We start from the raw sequence: 19,564 nt of genomic DNA, 5'->3' as shown, positions 1-19,564 counted from the left end.
TCCCTGTGTTAGTCCTGTGATAGATTGATGACATATCTAGGGTGTACGTTGCCTCTTGCCTCTCTGCGACCCTGAATTGAATCAGCAGAAGAGGATTAATGGATGGTTATTGAAGAGCTTTTTTTTTAAAAACAAAAGACAAGATGTCACAGCACATAAAATATCGTCTCTCTGCCTCTTGTTTTGTTAGTGTGCTGGTTCTGCTCAACTTTTGTTTTGTTTGAGTGCAACAGAACACACAATAAATCCAATGCATCATCAAATTCCTGCTTCCCTCATGCCCAAATCAATTTAGATAATCTGCTAGGATGCCACTGATGTGGCACCAGTGACAAGTGCTAATATGCTCTGAAACATCACTGCACCTTCAAAGTCTATTAGATTAGGGCTTTGGATATTTATTAATATCAATTTTCATTCATGTATTATTCAGAATTTCTCAACTGACAAAGATTAGTTAGACTAGACAATGCTGAGGCCACCTGAGACGGGACACAGATGCTGATCCTGACACCAAATCTGCTTATTTAAACAAAAACTTTGGCTTACAAGAAGACAGGGAATAGAAAGGGGCTGCGTGCCACATGGAAAAGGGAAGTCAGAAGAAAGAGAGAAAGAAAGGGAGGAAGGAAGAAAAGCCAAGTATTGAGTAGATTTGAAGGTAAGACAGGGTATTGTAAATCCACCACAAACTCTCACAATCTCTTGGGGAACTGATCATCTCACAGTCACTTGCCACACTGTTGTCCACGGAGAACTGCTGAGTGTGCTTTTTCAAAGTCAGCAGGGCCAGCTGTCTCTTTGGCCACTGCTGATGAGATCAACAGCGAGTTTAAAAGGTATTGGGAAAGCTGGAAACCACTGGGCAAGTAATGAAAGCACGAGATTATAGATAATACCTCTCCCTCTTGCCAACTCGTATGGACTACACAGTTTGATTCAGTTCAGCCTAATCACATCATGAAGGCTTTTATGTTACATTTCATGACAGTATTATTTGCCGTTCTTTGTCTCTGAGCCAAAAGCAGTGTAAACATTGACATAGCCTCAGATTAAAACCTTTGTGCGATGTGAGGAGACTGCAGAGAGATGTAGATGAAACATTTTTTGGGGATCCACTATGTTAATTGCACCGTGAAGTTGAAACACTGACATACAAACAACTATAGTTCAGTAGCTGAAGAAGGGATTCTGGGAGTGACTTTGTATTGATTGATGCCTTCATAACGCGTGTTAAATATTTTAGCAGGTGAGGTGATTAGGTGATTCCTTGACCCTTTTTTGGCCTGCTACAAAAAAAAAAAAAAAATTATATATATATATATATATATATATATATATATATATATATATATATATATATATATATATATGTATGTATATATATATATGTATGTATATATATATATCTATATATATATATATATATATATATATATATATATGTATGTATATATATATATCTATATATATATATATATATATATATATATATATGTATGTATATATATATATCTATATATATATATATCTATATATATATATATATATATATATATATATATATATATATGTATGTATATATATATATCTATATATATGTATATATATATATATATCAGTGTTGTATTTCTTCTCCTCTAGCAACTATCACCATGGTCTGGTCTGTGACCAAATGTAGCATTACTATCAGCTTATGAAAAGCTTTTTAGTTTAGGATGTTAGAATGCCAAATTTTGTAAACTGCCTCTAAAACAGAGTAGTTTATGCACTTGAGTGATGAACTGAAGAATTATAACTGATGATCAGAAATAAAAGTTTTAATTTTGTTGCTTCATTTAGAGAAAAACTGCATTGATATTATGCATGTGCTATAACCATCATCATCACATCACATAAAATGTTAAACAAAAGACCACAATGAAGTGCTACAGATTGTTACTACTACTAAAAATATCCCCAATTTGCCTATCCCCACTAATTACATGTCTTTTGATTAAAGGTTTCTAGACAGGCTTTGGACCATGGACTCTGGAGTACCCGCAGACAACCCAGGCAAACATGCAGAGAACCCAGCAAGATGGAGGAGTTAAATTCAGGACCTTCTTGCTGTGAGATAACATTGCTAACCACAGCACCAACTGTGCTGCCCCATACCCGCTGTGCCACCATGCTGTCGCTAATATTAGACAAAGACAAGACAAATACATTTTAAAGTGCAGTTAATAAATGATAATTCCATTTATTAAATAAAAAAAGATAGTTAAACCTACCTGGCTCTAGATGTGAAAAAAAATTGCCTTTCACAGAAAGAGCAGATTTCACGGTTCCATCAGTTATAACGAACAGTCCAGATCCTGAAGCTGAAATGCACTGCTGCTTTTTGGTCAGCAGTGGTTTTTCTTCTTGAAACTCTCCCATGGATGCCATTTTTTTGTCTCTTTATTATTGCTGAATCATGAACTATGACCTTAACTGAGACAAGTGAGGCCTGCGGTTCTTTAAATTTTGATCTGAGTTGTACGGTGACCTACTTGATAAGTCTGCCATTAATCAGGAGGACATGGTGCATCTAATGAAACTGAACTCTCACAAGTCATTGAGAGATTTAAAAGTGAGGAGCAGAAACTTGCATTGACTGGTTTGGTGAATGGGGAACTCTTGAAGGTGTAACATAATCGGCGGACTTGGTATGGGTGATGATTATTACTCAGAGTTACTGTATATACCAGTTAGAACAGCTACATGTGGCTTGTCTAGATAAGGAGATGTTGTAGATCATAATCAATATTAAAGTCAATTTGCAATTGACAAATATCAGATCCACCTTCTTCTCATGGTTGGTTTTCATATTGAGTTCATATCAGAATTCATACTGAACCTTCATAATGGGACTGAAAGCACCACTGCTGTTAAACAGAAAAAAAGGTGACCTAATATTAAAAACAGTCTGAAAAAAACCCCTTTAATATGAATATATATAATAATGGATTGGATTTATATAGCGCTTTTCAAGGCACCCAAAGCGCTTTACAATGCCACTATTCATTCACTCTCACATTCATACACTGGTGGAGGCAAGCTACGGTTGTAGCCACAGCTGCCCTGGGGCAGACTGACAGAAGCGAGGCTGCCATTTCGCGCCATCGGCCCCTCTGGCCAACACCAGTAGGCAAGTAGGGTAAAGTGTCTTGCCCAAGGACACAACGACCAGGACAGAGAGCCCAGGGATCGAACCGGCGACCTTCCGGTTACAGATACGCTTCCCAACCCCCTGAGCCACGGTCGCCTCATATATTAGTGCTGCACCTCCTATATATATGAGCTACACACCAACTGATGACTTGCTAGAAAAATCAGGGGATGGGGGGCTAAGCTTTCCAGCTCAAGCCTTTCCAAAATGAACACACATGGCCATGTATGAAGAAATCTGCAGTATGAAATAACCTCCAAGTCAGAGAATCATTTAAAATTAACAAGAGGGATGATATCTTGTCGCTTCTACAAGGTCAAGACCATAACATCATTTGTTTTGCCACGTTTCCCTTTAGCATGAATCACTTCATCCTCATAGTCCGTACTCTCCAGCTATGTCCTTCAAATACATCCTGCTGGACTGTGTGTAATTGCACCATGACAGGACCAATTCCTCAACCCCATCAATCACTCCTATGGAGATATGGGCTTCTTCCTAACAAGACTACTCCCATCCTCCCTCCTCCCTTTTTCTTCCTGATCTTCTCCCATGGTTTATGGTTATAGTGATAAATAACAGATCCAATTTTCAGCAGCCTTCGTCCAAGCCCAGACTTCCTGGCTGGACCAGAAACACAGTGTACTGAGTGATAAATTGAGCATGCTGGGCTTGTTACAGGTTTTTCTTATTTAAGCACTGTTGTGCTGCCTTTAAGCACTCCCTTGCTGGGGTATGTGATGTTTACTTTGTGGTTTGCGGGCCACAATCGAATAATTAATATAGGGGCCTTGAAAAAAGAGAAAGTGAATGCAATGCATTTGTGGTTCACTGGAAAATAAAACAGTTAAAATAGAAAGAAAGAAAATGAATTAAAGCTAGCCAGTATTTCAGAAACAAGTATCTAACAAAGCCTCAAGGGAGGTCAATGTTTGGAAAGAATCAGATACAGTAGTCTGGGATTCCTCAGATCTGCGGAGAAAAGATAAGAAGTCCGTTTAATGGAGCTTTGGCGTTTCTAAATAGCTTGTTCTGCTGGACTAAGTGATTAGTCTACACAACAGAATTGACCAGGAGAAGGATCTTTATGCCCTTTAATTAATGTATTTTTTGTACTACTACTGTAGGCTTTTGTTGCATCCAGAAACAGATCTGAAATGCAGCAGGTTCAGAGAAAGGGTATTCTATTCATAGCATGCAAAATTGAGTCACTGAAAGCCTCTCTTCATTTGCACCAATATAAAGACTGTTTGTGTTGTGATGTTTAGTTTCTTATCAAAAGAACAGAAGTGGAAAGACCTGAGACGCCTTTGTTCTCTGGCCCTGGAGGCCGCAAACGCCGACGCAGAGGGAGAAGATCTGGCGTTCTGGTTCGACTGAGACGGCGCACTTACAGACCACCGTTACCCAGTTTATTACTGGCTAATATGCAGTCTCTGGAGAACAAGCTGTGCGAGCTTCGGGCACGGATCTCATTCCAGCGAGAGATGCGGGACTGCTGCGTGATCTGCCTCACAGAAACCTGGCTATCGGACAAAGTACCGGACTCCGCAAAACAACTGCCGGGGTTCTCTGTGCACCGCGCGGACAGGTCACAGGATCTTACTGGGAAAAGCAGAGGCGGTGGTGTGTGTTTCATGATCAACAACAGCTGGTGTGATTATGCAAACGTGCACCCGGTCAAATCCTTCTGCTCACCGGACCTGGAGTACCTGATGATTAAGTGCCGGCCATTCTGGCTACCGAGGGAATTTACAGCAGTGATTATTACGGCTGTTTACATTCCCCCACAAGCCAACACTGACCGTGCACTCAGGGAACTGTACAGCGCGATCAGCAGCGAGGAAACCGCACACCCAGAGGCAGCGTTTATCACAGCCGGAGACTTTAATAAGGGAAACCTGAAGAAAGTCTCACCAAAACTCCATCAACACATCCTTTTCAACACACGTGGAAACCGGCAACTCGACCACTGTTACACCTCTTTCCGGGATGCGTACAAAGCCCTCCCCCGCGCCCCATTCGGCCAATCAGATCACTGCTCCATCCTGCTCCTGCCCGCCTACAGGCAGAAGCTGAAACAGGAAGCTCCAACCCGGAGGGCGGTGCACTGTTGGACGGACCAATCGGAGTCTGCGCTGCGGGACTGTTTTGATCACGCGGACTGGGAAATGTTTCACGTGGCCGCCAGAGACATTGATGAATACACAGACTCAGTCTGTGGATTTATCAGGAAATGCGTGGAAGATGTCGTCCCATCCAGAACAGTCAAATCCTTCCCAAATCAAAAACCCTGGATTAACGGAGATGTTCGCGCGGCACGGAACACCGCCTTTGCCTCCGCGAACACATCGGACTACAAACACGCACATTACCAACTCCGGAAGACGATCAAAGCAGCCAAACGTGAGTACAGGGACAGGGTGGAACAACAGTTTGACAACCCTCGGAGTATGTGGCAGGGACTAAACACGATCACAGACTTTAGAGGGAAAACCAGCACACCGCAGACCACGGCCTCTCTGTGTGAGGATCTAAACGTATTCTACGCTAGATTCGACACAGCGAACACCATGAGACCGGACAGCGTGCGCACCGCGGATGACGTCAGTGCGCACACTGTGTCTGAGGAGGATGTGCGGAGGTGCTTCAGGAAGGTGAACGCACGCAAAGCTACTGGTCCGGACGGGATTCCCGGCCGCGTCCTCAGGTCATGCGCGGCTCAGCTGGCTGGAGTGTTCACGCACATCTTCAACCTTTCCCTCTCTCTGTCTGTAGTCCCAGCCTGCTTCAAAATGGCCACCATCGTCCCTGTACCCAAATCCTCCACCATGTCCTCATTGAACGACTGGCGACCTGTAGCCCTGACCCCCATCGTGAGCAAATGCTTCGAGAAGCTGGTCAGGGACTTCATCTGCTCTGCACTACCCGACTCACTGGACCCTCTACAGTTTGCATACCGCCACAACAGGTCCACTGATGATGCCATAGCCCTGACACTACACACTGCCCTGTCACACCTGGAGAAGAGAGACACGTATGTGAGGATGCTGTTTGTAGATCACAGCTCAGCATTCAATACCATCGTTCCCTCGAACATGGACAGGAAACTGCAGGATCTAGGACTGAGCAGCTCCCTCTGCAGCTGGATCCTTAGCTTCCTGTCTGACAGACGCCAGGTGGTCAGACTGGGCAGCATCATCTCATCCCCCATCACACTGAACACTGGTGCTCCACAGGGGTGTGTACTGAGCCCTCTCTTGTACTCACTCTACACCTACGACTGCACAGCCACTAACAGCTCCAACATCATTGTGAAGTTTGCGGACGACACTACAGTGGTGGGTCTTATCACCAACGGTGATGAGACGGCTTACAGGGAGGAGGTCAGCGCCCTGACCCACTGGTGTCAAGACAACCATCTCACCCTCAACGTCGCAAAGACAAAGGAGTTGATAGTGGACTTCCGGAGGTGCAGAGAAGTACACACCCCCATCACCATCAACGGCGCTGCTGTGGAGAGAGTGAGCAGCTTCCGGTTCCTTGGTGTACATCTGGCTGAGGATCTTACGTGGTCAGTACACACAAACAAAACAGTGAAGAAGGCGCAGCAGCGCCTCTTCTTTCTCAGGAGACTGAAAAGATTCGGCATGAGCCCCCGCATCCTCAGGACCTTCTATCGCTGTGCCATTGAGAGCATCCTCACTGGATGCATCACCACCTGGTATGGCAACAGCACCGCCTACAACTGCAAAGCTCTCCAGCGAGTAGTGCGGTGCTCTGAACGGATAATTGGAGGTGAGCTTCCCTCCCTCCAAGACATCTACAGGAAGCGGTGCCTGAGGAAAGCGGGGAGGATCATCAAGGACTCCAGTCACCCCAGCCATAAACTGTTCAGACTGCTTCCATCAGGAAGGAGGTTCTGCAGCATCCGGTCCCGTACCAGCAGACTGAGAGACAGCTTTTTCCATCAGGCCATCAGACTGCTGAACACGTCATAGACACCTCACCTTCACTACTGGAACTTCAACATTATGCACTCCACACTGTATATAAATGCCACTTGTTTTGCACATATTCAACTCTGTATATTTTATATATTTTATTATTATTATTATTATTATTATTTTATTTTATTTTTTTACTATTTAATTTTTAAAAATGTGTATACACACACACACACACACACACACACACGTAGGAAAATATTTAGTATACACATCCAGAAATGCATACACTATTATATATTGTACATATATTTATTAGTTTCAGGTTGGCCATTCTTGTATTTTGCTCGTTTGTGTTGTTGTGTTTGCACATCTCTGTTGCTTGTGGGGCTCGCACACAAGAATTTCACTCGCATGTGCTGTGCCAGTGTGCCTGCACATGTGATGTGACAATAAAAAGTGATTTGATTTGATTTGAAAGAGTGCTTCCAGAGCCTGGTGATAGGATCTCACTGGCACAGCTATGGGAAAACTCTGAATGTACAAAACTGAAGCACACTCTATACAAACCAAACCAAACCTGTGTTTTCATTGGAATTAGGTTTAGCTCTGCTTGAGAGAACTAAACAAAATCTAAATTTAAATCGAAATGTCCCCTGAGGTCCTGGTTTGAAGTCTTAACCCTGGCATTTTCCTTTCTCCCCGTTTCCCTTTATATATATATAAAAAATATGCTACCAAATGTACTAAAGATACCCTTGACTTTCTTGGTTGGTCCCCCGGTGCTGTACTGTGGCCTCACATGGCTCCTAAATAGTTAGGATAGGTTAAAATGCAAGAGGACAAATTTCCCCACAGGGATGAATAAATAATAGCATACAGATTCAAAATACCAGCTGTTTGCAAAGAACATAATACATATTTTTATTACTATTACTTGTCTTAGTCTTGCCAGTATTGGCAGGTCTGGCACTGAACATTAATACAGCCTAGTTGTTCAGTCTGGCAGCTTTTATTGTGTGTTTGTGCAGAACATGAATCAAATATTCATCTCGTTAATTTGCACAATGAAAGTTCTGTTTATACAACAAATGCAATGAAACAAACTACATTTGCAAAAGTATCATCATGTAAAAACATTACAGCACTATGTTATATTTCCATGCTAGTATATGGTTTAGTGTATTCACTTTAGTCTGTTAGTTACGTAGCAACATGGATTCATAATGGATTGTGCATAATTAAGGTTTTGTGGATTTAAAAAAGATGTTAGGGTCATCAAATGAAAATCATAGGATGCCTTTAGAGGATGCTAAAATTCTACAAATAGGTTGTTTTTGCCTGTTGGTAGGTGGTTGATAGATTACATGATGATATATGACGAAGAGAAGAACCTACAGGGGGCTAAGTTGCATGCCAGGTTTGATTCTGTAAATCCTCATTCTGTAGGAGGAGTAGATAGAGATTTTATGTATTATGGTAAGATGAACTGATAAAAGAGGCTCTGTAGGAAGTCTAAAGCGTGGATAATAAATTTCAATTCTTAGCATTTTGGTTTACTGTCACTGCCGGTATTGTACTACTGTAAGCACAATCTGCAGCACGCTGCTGTAGCTTCTAAAAACTTAACAGTGGACAGTGTAAAATGTGGAAATTGGGTAGCTGGTAGCCAAAGGAGAAATCAGTGGGCACAGAACCAGATATTTACCTGAAAACGTAGTGAAGGACAAAATCGATGAAAAGGAGATTATTACGATTATTACGAGGATAAAAACGATTATTACGAGTTTCTTCCTCTTCCTCTTCTTCTTCTTTTTTTTAAGTAGGTCCAAGATAGAAAACTATAAATACGCCTGACACCATAATTTGCCATGTTTATTTTCTAATGATAACCTTGCTGGGACTTCCATGCATACTACAAAAACAGAGACCATCATCCAAATTACACCGGAAAAAACAAAAAACATCTGGAATTTCCTGTGAAATTCATTTGCAAAGTTAATGAGCTTAAACACACAACCTCTTACCAACAAACAATTTACATATCATTCATTTTGCCCATTTCTCCTTTCGAGCTAAACGAAAAAAGTTAAATGTGATTCTCAAAGCTTGCAGGTACATATCGGGCTTATATATACTTGACTTATTTGTTTTGAATAAAAAAGTCACTTACTTTTGGACTTTTTAAATTTATTGCCACTGAAATTCGTTATTGATGGGCGAGCTCTCCAGACCTAGAACTTTTCAGCATGTGGCAAAGCAGAGTAAAGCAAGATGTCTTTTTCTTTTTACATTATTGTTCACATAAACATATTCCACTATGAACATCAGCATACTGTATACATAATAAGCTGTCTTGATTGAAGCCATCCTGCTGAATAATGATGTGTTTATACTGTATATTTGAGAACCATTAATGCAAAATAGGCTTGGGGAGGTGATGTTTACATTATGGGTAAAAACAGCAATGGATGTTCGCTCAGTAGCTGCTCACACTGGAGTGCTTTATTTTCAAAATTGCTCATCCTGCCTGAAAAATCCATCATCTTTAGAGTAGATATTTACAGCCCATGCATGTCGCCGCACCCACCGGCAGACACTAAGTGAAATAAAGAGACAGGCGGAGAGAGAGAAAGAGAGAGAGGCTGGCTTAAATGTCTGAATTTGCGTCCCCGCAGAACCCATATGGAAAAGAAATAGAAGAACCTTATAAAAGAGCTGCATAAGATGTGGCCTACTTCATATTGTGAATCATATAAGACTCATATGATTGTGGCCAGTTTCTCATTACTTTCATATATTGTTTTAGTAAGTATCCAAAACATACGTTTCATTTATATAATTTTTCAAGGGATCTTATATTTGTTTTCACTCTTTTATGCTTTTCATACAAGTTTCACACAAGACAGATACAAACTTTATAAGATTTATATATATCTTTTCCATATGGGAATACTGGTCAGCAGTCTGCGTTTACAGTGTGTAACCTTGCTCTCCACTTTCCTCTCCAGTTTGAATCTGTGAGCACAAACAAATAAATTCTTGTAAAGCGGGAATCAACAGAGCCAAAGGCAGAGGCGCTTCATGGTCCTTGATGCCAACAGGAAAAACAGGATAGGTTTTTATTGCTTAAAGGCGTCAGACTCGAGAAACCGTGATAATCTGGGTTCTGACTGCAGGAGCATTGTTTACAAATACTCAGCTTTCTAAAAATTTCCAGGATAATACTAACCTTGCATTTGATGGTGGATTTTCTTTTTGGAGGTTTAATCCACATTTTGACTCAAGACATATCTGAATAAATGTTCCATTAGCTTATTTTTTTTAGTCCTCTTTTACACTTCCAAGGTTTTTGTTCAACTCCCCCTACAAAAAATCCCTCGATGAAAAAAATCTGCGGCAGCAAACTCCCCCACTGTATGACTAGCATGACTGCTTTACTTTTCAGCCTTTTAAACAGCCTTCTCATGTTTTGATATAGTTCAAGTTTCAAGTTCAAGTTTATTCATTTATATAGATTTTTTAAAAACAACAGTTGTTGACCAAAGTACTGTACAATAACACAGTCAAAGCAGAAGACATACCAAATAAAATAGAACATAGATTAAGAGACAATAGAATCGTGGAAAGAACAATAGGAACAGACTCATCTTGATTTAAAAGCCAGAGAGTAAAAGTGGGTCTTTAGATGGGTTTTGAAAGTCTCCAGTGTTGGAGATAGCTGTGACAAAACTTTACAAAAGTGGAATCTAATTTCTTTTAAACTACCATTTCCTCTGATGGCTCGAATGACAATGGCAAGAAATGGGCTATAGGTAAGATTTTCCAATGTCTAGATGTTAATGGAGCGTTTTATTATTATTATTGTTGTTAAAAAAGAAAAATCTATATTTTCATTTACAGAGATGTACTGGAAGTCTTTTTGATGTCTGTATGTTGGGAGACTGCTGCATGTTTTCTTCATGCCTCTGGCTACACTGGAGAAATAAAGCCTCTCACTAGGAGAAAAGTCTAAACCAGCATTTCAGTGGGCCGGCTCGTAATCTCACAGCTCATTATGATTTAAATGAAAACACCAAACACCTCGGCTGCTATTTTAGTAACATTAGCCCACATGTTGGCCTGGCGTTGAACTATCCTTTTATCCTTGCAGTTCTGTTTTGTAGACACAGCTGACCATTTGGACACTGATTTGCTAACAGTCTTGGGGTAGGAGGAAAGGCTTAGTGGGTATTTGTGATGCATAAGAGGACAGCTGAATCCATATTTTGTCAACACTCTTCATCCCATCATCAATACAGGTGTTTCTCTCCTGAGTCTGCTGCTGTGTGGATCCAGATTTTTTTTCTTTCTCCATCTGTGGCTTCTGCTCCATTGGGTCTGCGCCCTCAACTCCATGGCAGTCTGTGGCGTTTCCGAACAGGTTAATGGACTTCTAACCCCTCATCGCTGATTAGCATGATTAATCAGACAGCCGAGTGCTCCCCGATTCCCCTCCTATCCTCTTTCCTTCTGCTCACTCGCTCTCTATTCCTGCCAGATGGTATCAATGCAAAGCTGAGAGTAGAGGAAAATCAAAGGTAGGCTTCAGAGGCTTGAAAACCAAGAAGGCAGCGCAGTTATCTCCTGCTGTTCTCATGACACGTTTACAGGCTTCATGCACTCTGTGGAGAATAACCTCAAGAGAGAGTGCAAGTGACTCTTGACTACACGGCCTAAAGCACAGCTTTCTGTAGGGCTGTATAGGCGTATATATAGAGATACAGGGAAGTACGCAACTGCTTCTTGCCTTTCTGCTGTTTTTGTTAGGCTGATATGTGAGGTTGATCCTGATCTCTTACTTTTGGTTAGAGATAAGATAAGTTTCTCAAAATGATGAACCCATTAATGATTATATCTATATAACAGCATGGCACAGACAGGGAGTTGTTTACTTTGATAATGGTGTTCAAGGGGTGCTGGTCTGCACATATGGCAGAAAAAAAATTATTTGGAGAGCAAAATTTTCCTGCCTAACCAGTAGACTGTGTTTGCTTTAACAACATGGATTATGAGTTAAGCACATTTCATCTAAAAAGAGCAGCAGCGGGAAATGTGATCGCTAAACACTAAAGCTTTTCTCAGAAAGAATTACAGGTAATAATGTCAAGTTGCTTGTGAATTCACGTGCAGTTGGAACTCGTTTCCAATGACCAGGAATAATGTAAAAAAACACTATATAGGATCATGCTGAATGTAATTATTTCTGTTCCAAAACAAATACAGAGGAGTAACTTATTAAAATGAGGTGGAAAAAATAAACATGAAGAGTTTAGATGTTAAAAGGAAAAAATAAACTGATTAGAAAAATACAGTGTGGAAAGCATTAGAGAAAAACTGATTCTGCACAGGACGTTCTTGGACAGCAGTCCCAAGGTGACTGACACAGTTACATCTAGGAAGATGTTATTAGTTCATGTGCGTGTAAAACAACCATGAAAAATCCAAAGCCCTCAGTTGGTGTCATTAGCTGGAAATGTCAAGGTGGGCTTCAAATGGTGGGAATCACAGGGCTGGAGGCAGCCTTTGGAGAAAAGAGGTTATGATATTTCCATCTGCTGTCCCTCCGTGCACTTCCTCTCTGGTAAAGCCAGTGAATATTGTGATTCAGCACAGAGGTGGCATATTGCCATTGCCATTGTGTTTTCTATGAGAGGGAAGTGCTGATGAGGAACTGTGCCAACTTTTCTTTTTTTTTATTCAGCGGTGACATGTTTATGAAGAAAGCTCAATTTTCAAAAGGTATGGGTGTTTGTTTTATTTGCAACAGATGAAGATAAACCCTTATAAACCCTGTATTCTGAAGCCTTAACTGCATGATTTAATCTGAATCCAATTCTCTTGATTCTCATTGTTGCTCCAGCTTACAGAGCACAGGGAAATGAGAAAATGAGTTTCAGCTGCAGCTCTTTCAGACCTTCCCCAGAGTCCCATGGGCATACTTATTTCAAATTCAAAGACAAAATAATTAGAGGCTGTTTTGTTGATGGTACCCTTTATTTAAATCGGATCAAAGAACTGTGCAGGGACAAAGTAGCTCTCTGAGATGTAGGGTCCATGTTTCGTGTAGTTTATTTGGTAGACTTTACAGCATCTACATTCCACACAGATGTCAACTAGACACAGATTCGTTGACCACAGGAGTTTGGGCTTTTCCCCTTGACTTCAGCAACGACATCAAGGTAACTTAATGAAATAGTGTTGAAAGCTGGATAATGCTTGTGTGATTTTATGATCATCTTAGCAACTATGACAAATGTATCTTCCTGGTATCTGATAGGTTTAAAAAAAATAAAGAGGATTAAGTTTGGAAATAACAGATAAAAAGAACTGTTACATACCAAGTGTGAATTCATGGTACCCTGCTGTGTGTAGATAGTCATTATTTTTAATCCCTTGAATGATGTCATAAAAGATTTAACAGAAAAACCAATGTGAAATGAAAATAACAAATAACACTGACCCAATTTTATTTGTCGTGCAGGTAATAATTTTAGTGTCTGTGGTACTCTGAGCTTGTGTTTTCAGCCTTTATGTTTCTTTTAGTGCAAAGACCAAGATGTGGTGGAAAAAAGTCAAGGACTGGGACATTTTTGAATTCACAACTCTTTCAGAATTAAATATTTAAACCGTTTAAGTATCTTGCAGTTGAGTTTCCACAGGGTGGTACTGATACTTTAACCGTTCTCACAGGGTACACGCATAGGTTGGTTGTAGTCGGCTTGAGTCAAAACAGCAACAGGTTGCAGTTGTAGTTTTAGGGGTGGAATTGCAGGTAAGACTTGTCTGTTTTCTACTGGGAACATTTCTCTTTTTTTCCACAGGTGATGGTATGATCTCTCCAAATCCATATTTGGAACAGTGAGTATTTCTTTGTGAGCAAGAATGGGCGAGGCAGGTTTCTCCAAAAGCCAGGTAGGCGGGAACACCAGGACAGACTGTGAGCAAGGAGGACAGCATTGATCAACAAATTAGAATGCACACAGTTTCAAAGTAAGAGGCCTGAATTACTCCACCATATTGAGTAGCTTAACAATCCAGATGGGAATAGAGAAGAGAATTGTGGTTATATACTGCTGGAGATGAAAGCTGAGGCTCAGGTGTGCTGGAGGAAACTGGGACAACCGCACTTACTTCAGGGAGGGTTAGGACTCAATCCCACACACATATGCACACAACAGAGAGAGGAGAGAGAGAACAGAAAGAAGGCTCTCTCAAAGGAGCACTTATCTCTCCCGTCAATGCCAGAGTGGTCATTTGTGAGCTTTGGAAGTATTCCTAGGAAAAAAATGTTGACAATTTGTTACTGTAAAGAAATGCAAATCAAATAGCCCGTGTTAGCCCAAAATCCTAAAAGAAGAATTTGTCACATGTCAAAAATGTTATCTTTAGAGGACTTTTGGAGGAGATGTGGGGATGAATGCTGAATTAGCTAGTTAGCTAGAATTTGCTCTTTTGAAAATGATGATTGATGTTTATCTTTCTTTCTTTCTTTGTTCTCTCTAGTGAGAGTGTGTTGTTATTGATTGAGTTTCTAAGCTGATTTCTTTATTTCTTAGCTGCAAGTGCAGTTAGAAATGTTTGTGAGAATTTCAGATGTTTTACTTATCAACATAAAGAACATCGGCGCTTTGGGCTCCTGCTGTGTCAGGTTCATAGGCAAGTTATTTCTTATATAATTATTTATTAGCATCGCTTCAATTTGCAGTCCTATTAAGATGTTTGTTTGCCTCCTCAACATAATTATGTTGGTACATTTTTGTAATCAAATCATGATTCCTTTATCCTAGTTGCATTAACGAGATGGGCTTTCCACTAACACACTCACTAACACAACTGCACAGGTACCCCCTGGGGCACGAGTAATATTAAATTACTCAAAGCTCAGTCAGCCTACTAAGTGTGATATACTGTGGGGAAAAACACAGAAAAAAAATATGGTTAGAAGTAAATTATAACAGGATCCTTTGTGGGTTTTTTTTGTCTAACTTCAGTGTTTCAGGGTGTGTGTGCACAGGCGAGCGGGTACATCTTAGTGACTTTTATAAATTCATGTCTGACTTTAAAAACATCTAACGTGGTGACTCGCTTGCCCACAAAACAAACATAACATGTTTGGTTTAGAGTGTGTGAATTTGTGGGTGTTTGAACGCTATAATTGCCTGTCAGTGAATTCTGAAGCCGAGGAGTTAATCACCTTTACTGTGTGTACATTTAGTCCCTTTATGTGTGCGATGATATAGCTGACAGTAAAGTGACAGTTTGGGGTTTGCTACAGAGGTGTGAGGTGTTATACATTATGAGTAGGAACATTTATTGGATATGAGAGGGATTTATGTTATATGTTGTAGCATGTTTTCCAAGTGTTGGCTATAGGGTCTCCATGACAAAATGTTACAGTCAATACAAACACTTAATCTGATTAAATTCATGAAATACTGAAATACTGTGGAAATAAATAAAGTATGTCACCCATGTGTCTGAACTCTAGGTGCCTTTGATGTACCTTTGAAACTAGCTTCAAAGCTCAGGGACCAGCTAGGGTTTGTACTGATGTCTTTCAGAGGGTGCAAAGGGTGTGCTGGTGTAGGAGAAGATATGAAGTATTTCATTGTGAGGCTGAAGAAGCAACTGCAGGGCAACCTTGGTCACAGAGTTAAATGGAGGGTCCACTTTTTAACAAATGACCCATGTGCTGCAATAAGTGAGAAATAACCCAGGCAGCATTTGGCCTTATTTGTGTTCAAGGTCACTGGAGGCTGTAGTCTATCTCTCCCACCAAACACAGGAAGACACACACGCACACATACGTGCATCACACGCACAGACACACACTGTGAGTGAGTTTGTCTTTACCATCCAAAAACACTGGACTTGATTCATGTGTTTTCCATCCTGTGTATGACATTTCATTTTGAGATACAAACTAAAGGTTTTCAAAGTTGGCCTGTATGGAAGGTTGTTTTTTTTTTTTTTAAAAATCAGTAGTTCAGAGGTTTAGGTCTAGAAGACACTTTCTTTAGAAGCAGTAGTCAGGCATTATTATCCCAACACTACTGTTTTTTATTTTTATCTGTTTTACATGTTTGTGGAACCAGTAAGCTCTCTGATAGAATAGAATAATCATTTAATTGTCCCACAAGGGGAAATTTGGTTGTAACAGCAACAAAAACAAAAACTGATCAGGAAGGCTGGCTCTGTGGTCGGCATGAAGCTGGACACTCTGGTGACAGTGGCAGAGAAAAGGACACTAAAAAAACTGCTGTCATGGTCTCCGTGCCTGCCCGGTCGGCCCCACAAGGCTACATTTGCTGTTTCGGTTCTCTCCCTCTCTGCCTGGGTGGAGCTCACTGTGGGCTCCCGCCCTTGGCCCACACACCTGACGACAATCACCTGTCATCACCGGGAGCACTATTTGAGGCTGGAACACAGATCCTCTCGTCGCTGGATGATTGTACTACTGACGTTAGTGTTCTCACAGCTCTTGTGAACTTGTGCTTCGTAATTTGTGATTAGTTTGTGACTTCCCTTCTCTTCTGCTTCAGACCCCCCCCCCCGACCTGCGACCTCCCTGCCGTGTGAGCATGTGTGAGTGTGGGCAAGAAGACGTGAGCGAGTGTGAGAGAGCTACCCTGTGGTTCCCTGGAGTTTTGGATTCCCTTCACTGTATATATATTGTGCACTGGAACTGTAAATAAACTGTATTTTGGAGACATCTAACCACTCTGCGCTTGAGTCCCTACAACCAGATCGTGACAACTGCTGGAGATTATGAACAATGCTGGGCATCCTCTGCACACGGCCATTAACAACCAGAAGAGTCTGTTCAGTGACAGGTTGCTTCTCCCCAAAACAAGAACTAACAGACTTAAAAACTCCACCCGAGGGATTAATAAAGTTTTATCTTATCTCTTATCTTATCTAAAAAAGCACAAACAGAACAGGACACAGAACAGAAACGGACACAGTTTTTACAGAAAAAAATATTTACATCACGGACAATAGTTACAAAAATAAAGTACTGCACAGTTATGAAGATTAAATCAGCAACTCCAACCTGATATGACGTAGATATTTGACAAACTTTTATCTAAATCATAGAGCGACCTTAAGAAAATAGTTATGTCATGGTTTTGGATTTTGCTGATTATTATCAGGGCTTAAAGTGGGCTGGTGTGGTCTGGAATGTTCCCATTGCCCACAAAACATCCCTGCGATGCGTTCATGGTGCAGATGTAAATGAAGAGGGTTGCAGTACTTAGTCTCTAGCTAGCACTACAGAAGAGGAGCGAGCGAACAAACAAAATGATCAGTTTTTAATGGCAGGTAATTTTCAAACACCTCATAAATAAGACAAATATCTGTGTATAAATATGTACATTTTGCTCACATTTTCACTCGACATTTTGTAACACATTGCTTCTGCCCATGGCTGTGAAAAACCTGCACTTATCTAGAAGTTAGATAACTTTTAGATGGAACAACATTTTTGTCCATTCAGAGGTGGACTTGCTAATGTCTTTTAGATCATTGTCCTGCTGCATAACCCAGGTGAGCTACAGCTTCAGGGCACAAAAATGATGTCTTTCAGGGGGTTTTTTTGGGTAGAGAATCTTTTATGGCGAGTAACTATTGACTGTTGGTATGATGCTCTTTTATTCAAATACTATGGCCCAGCATCAGTCCACAGAATATTTTCCCAAAAGTCTTGGTATGTTTTTGGCAAATGTGAGATGACTATTTGTGTTCTTTTTGGTCAGCAGTGGTTTTTTCCTTAAAACTCTCCCATGGATGCAATTTTTTTTACCCAGTCTCTTTCTTATTGTCGAATCATGAACACTGACCTTAAATGAGACGAGTGTGGCCTGCAGTTCTTTAGATGTTGTTCTGGGTTCTTTTCTGACCTCCTGGATGAGTCATCAATGCACTCTTGGAGTAATTTTGGTAAGCCGGCCACTTCTGGGAAGGTTGACCGCTGCTCCAGGTTTTCTGTATTTGTGGATAATGGCTCTCACTGTGGTTCACTGAAACACTTTGAAATGGCTTTGTGACCCTTTCCAGACTGATAGATGTCAATGACTTTGTTTCTCAGATGTTTCTGTCATGATGTGGTGGTTTCTTGACTCAACAGGTCTGGCAATAATCAGGCCTGGGTGTGGCTAATTAAAGGAATTTAAGATTTAACGGGTTGGGGTGGGCAGTTACTTTTTTCATATTGAGCCAAGTAGGTTAGGATAAATGATTTTTTTCTTAAATAATAACATATATGAATGACCTTTTGGACTGATTTGTAGACTTTGCCTTTTTGCTGGAATTGTTGGCTTCACTGACTGATCTCCTGATACTGACCTTTGCTTTGATGGATTAAAAGATTTGGATTTGGGGCTGTAACCCCGATATCCTGTGTCCTGCAATTGGGCTCTTTCCTTCAGAGAACCATTTTTCAGTGGGCTTTAGAGATACCTTTGGACAGAGCCAGGACAAGTGTTTGTGCTAAGCCAAGCAGTTATATGTGATATATCTTCAAAGTACAATGATATGGAAATTTAGATCACATTAAGGTATCCCAGAGTCCTGATGTGCAGTGTTTACTTACAAATATATGATCTAGCTTCAGTGGTGTTATCCATGAAACATGGAAGAGTGACTGCATGAATTACAAAAGTGTTGAAGGGTCTTCTGCACCACTCTCAGATGGCTGGCAATGCTAGAGAAAAACCAGCTCCGCCACTAAGATCTCTTGCTGATATTAAATAAACAGTTATGTGTTAGTAAGGATAAAAGAGTAGCAAATGTTGATTCCCACTACAATATTGACATGATTGTTTGATCATGGCTGTTGGAAAGACGCGTTTTAGCGGTGCCAAATGTTAGTCTGCTTTCTTTGCCTTCTTTAGTGATAGACTTTATGATTTGCACTACAATAAATCACACAATGTTGAACACAGGTTTAAAAAAATACGCGTGAAAAGGCTATTTCCCCATTTTTACATGTATATTTTGTCTCAGCTTGCTGGCACACACAGCAGACCGTATGACAAAAGTGATTAGGACAGAGTTGCCATGATCCACTTTGTTCTAAGTTGAGCCACTGCTGGCAGCTGTCTGAGGTGATGCAACCACATCTCTGGAGAGCAAGCAGACCTGCTTATTTATAAAAGCCAAAGGCAAGATGAAAGGACAAAGGGAGCTGGAGTGACCTGTTTGGAGAGAGAGGTTCAAAGTCAAAGAGAACTCATCTGGTCTTTACGGGGACAAGGGAAAGATAATGAGCACTGAGAATAGCCCTTGAGAGGGAATCATGGCGAGTTCAATTAGGCTTCCATACCGTTGCTTCTGGCTCAGTCATACTTCTCCATGTGCCAGGATGAAATGTCTTGAGTTT

At 40.8% G+C, this 19,564-nt stretch overlaps 1 protein-coding gene across 2 annotated transcripts in view; it reads left to right on the top strand.

The window, feature by feature from the left end:
- Nucleotides 1–1,378: 1,378 nt before the first annotated feature.
- LOC309714921 (uncharacterized protein) overlaps nucleotides 1,379–19,564 on the top strand; it is a 46,373-nt gene continuing 28,187 nt past the window's right edge. For both annotated transcript variants that reach the window (XM_082547652.1, XM_082547651.1), the window contains exon 1: nucleotides 1,379–1,395. In XM_082547652.1, coding sequence (XP_082403778.1) covers nucleotides 1,394–1,395 — 2 coding nt within the window. In that variant the 5' untranslated portion in view covers nucleotides 1,379–1,393. The remainder of the gene's footprint in view (nucleotides 1,396–19,564) is intronic.

The sequence above is a fragment of the Aulonocara stuartgranti genome, assembly GCF_965226115.1.
Source record: "Aulonocara stuartgranti genome assembly, chromosome: 9".
NCBI lineage: Eukaryota > Metazoa > Chordata > Actinopteri > Cichliformes > Cichlidae > Aulonocara > Aulonocara stuartgranti.
Note: the sequence above shows the minus strand (reverse complement) of the source record. Positions and strands in the feature narration are given on the sequence as shown.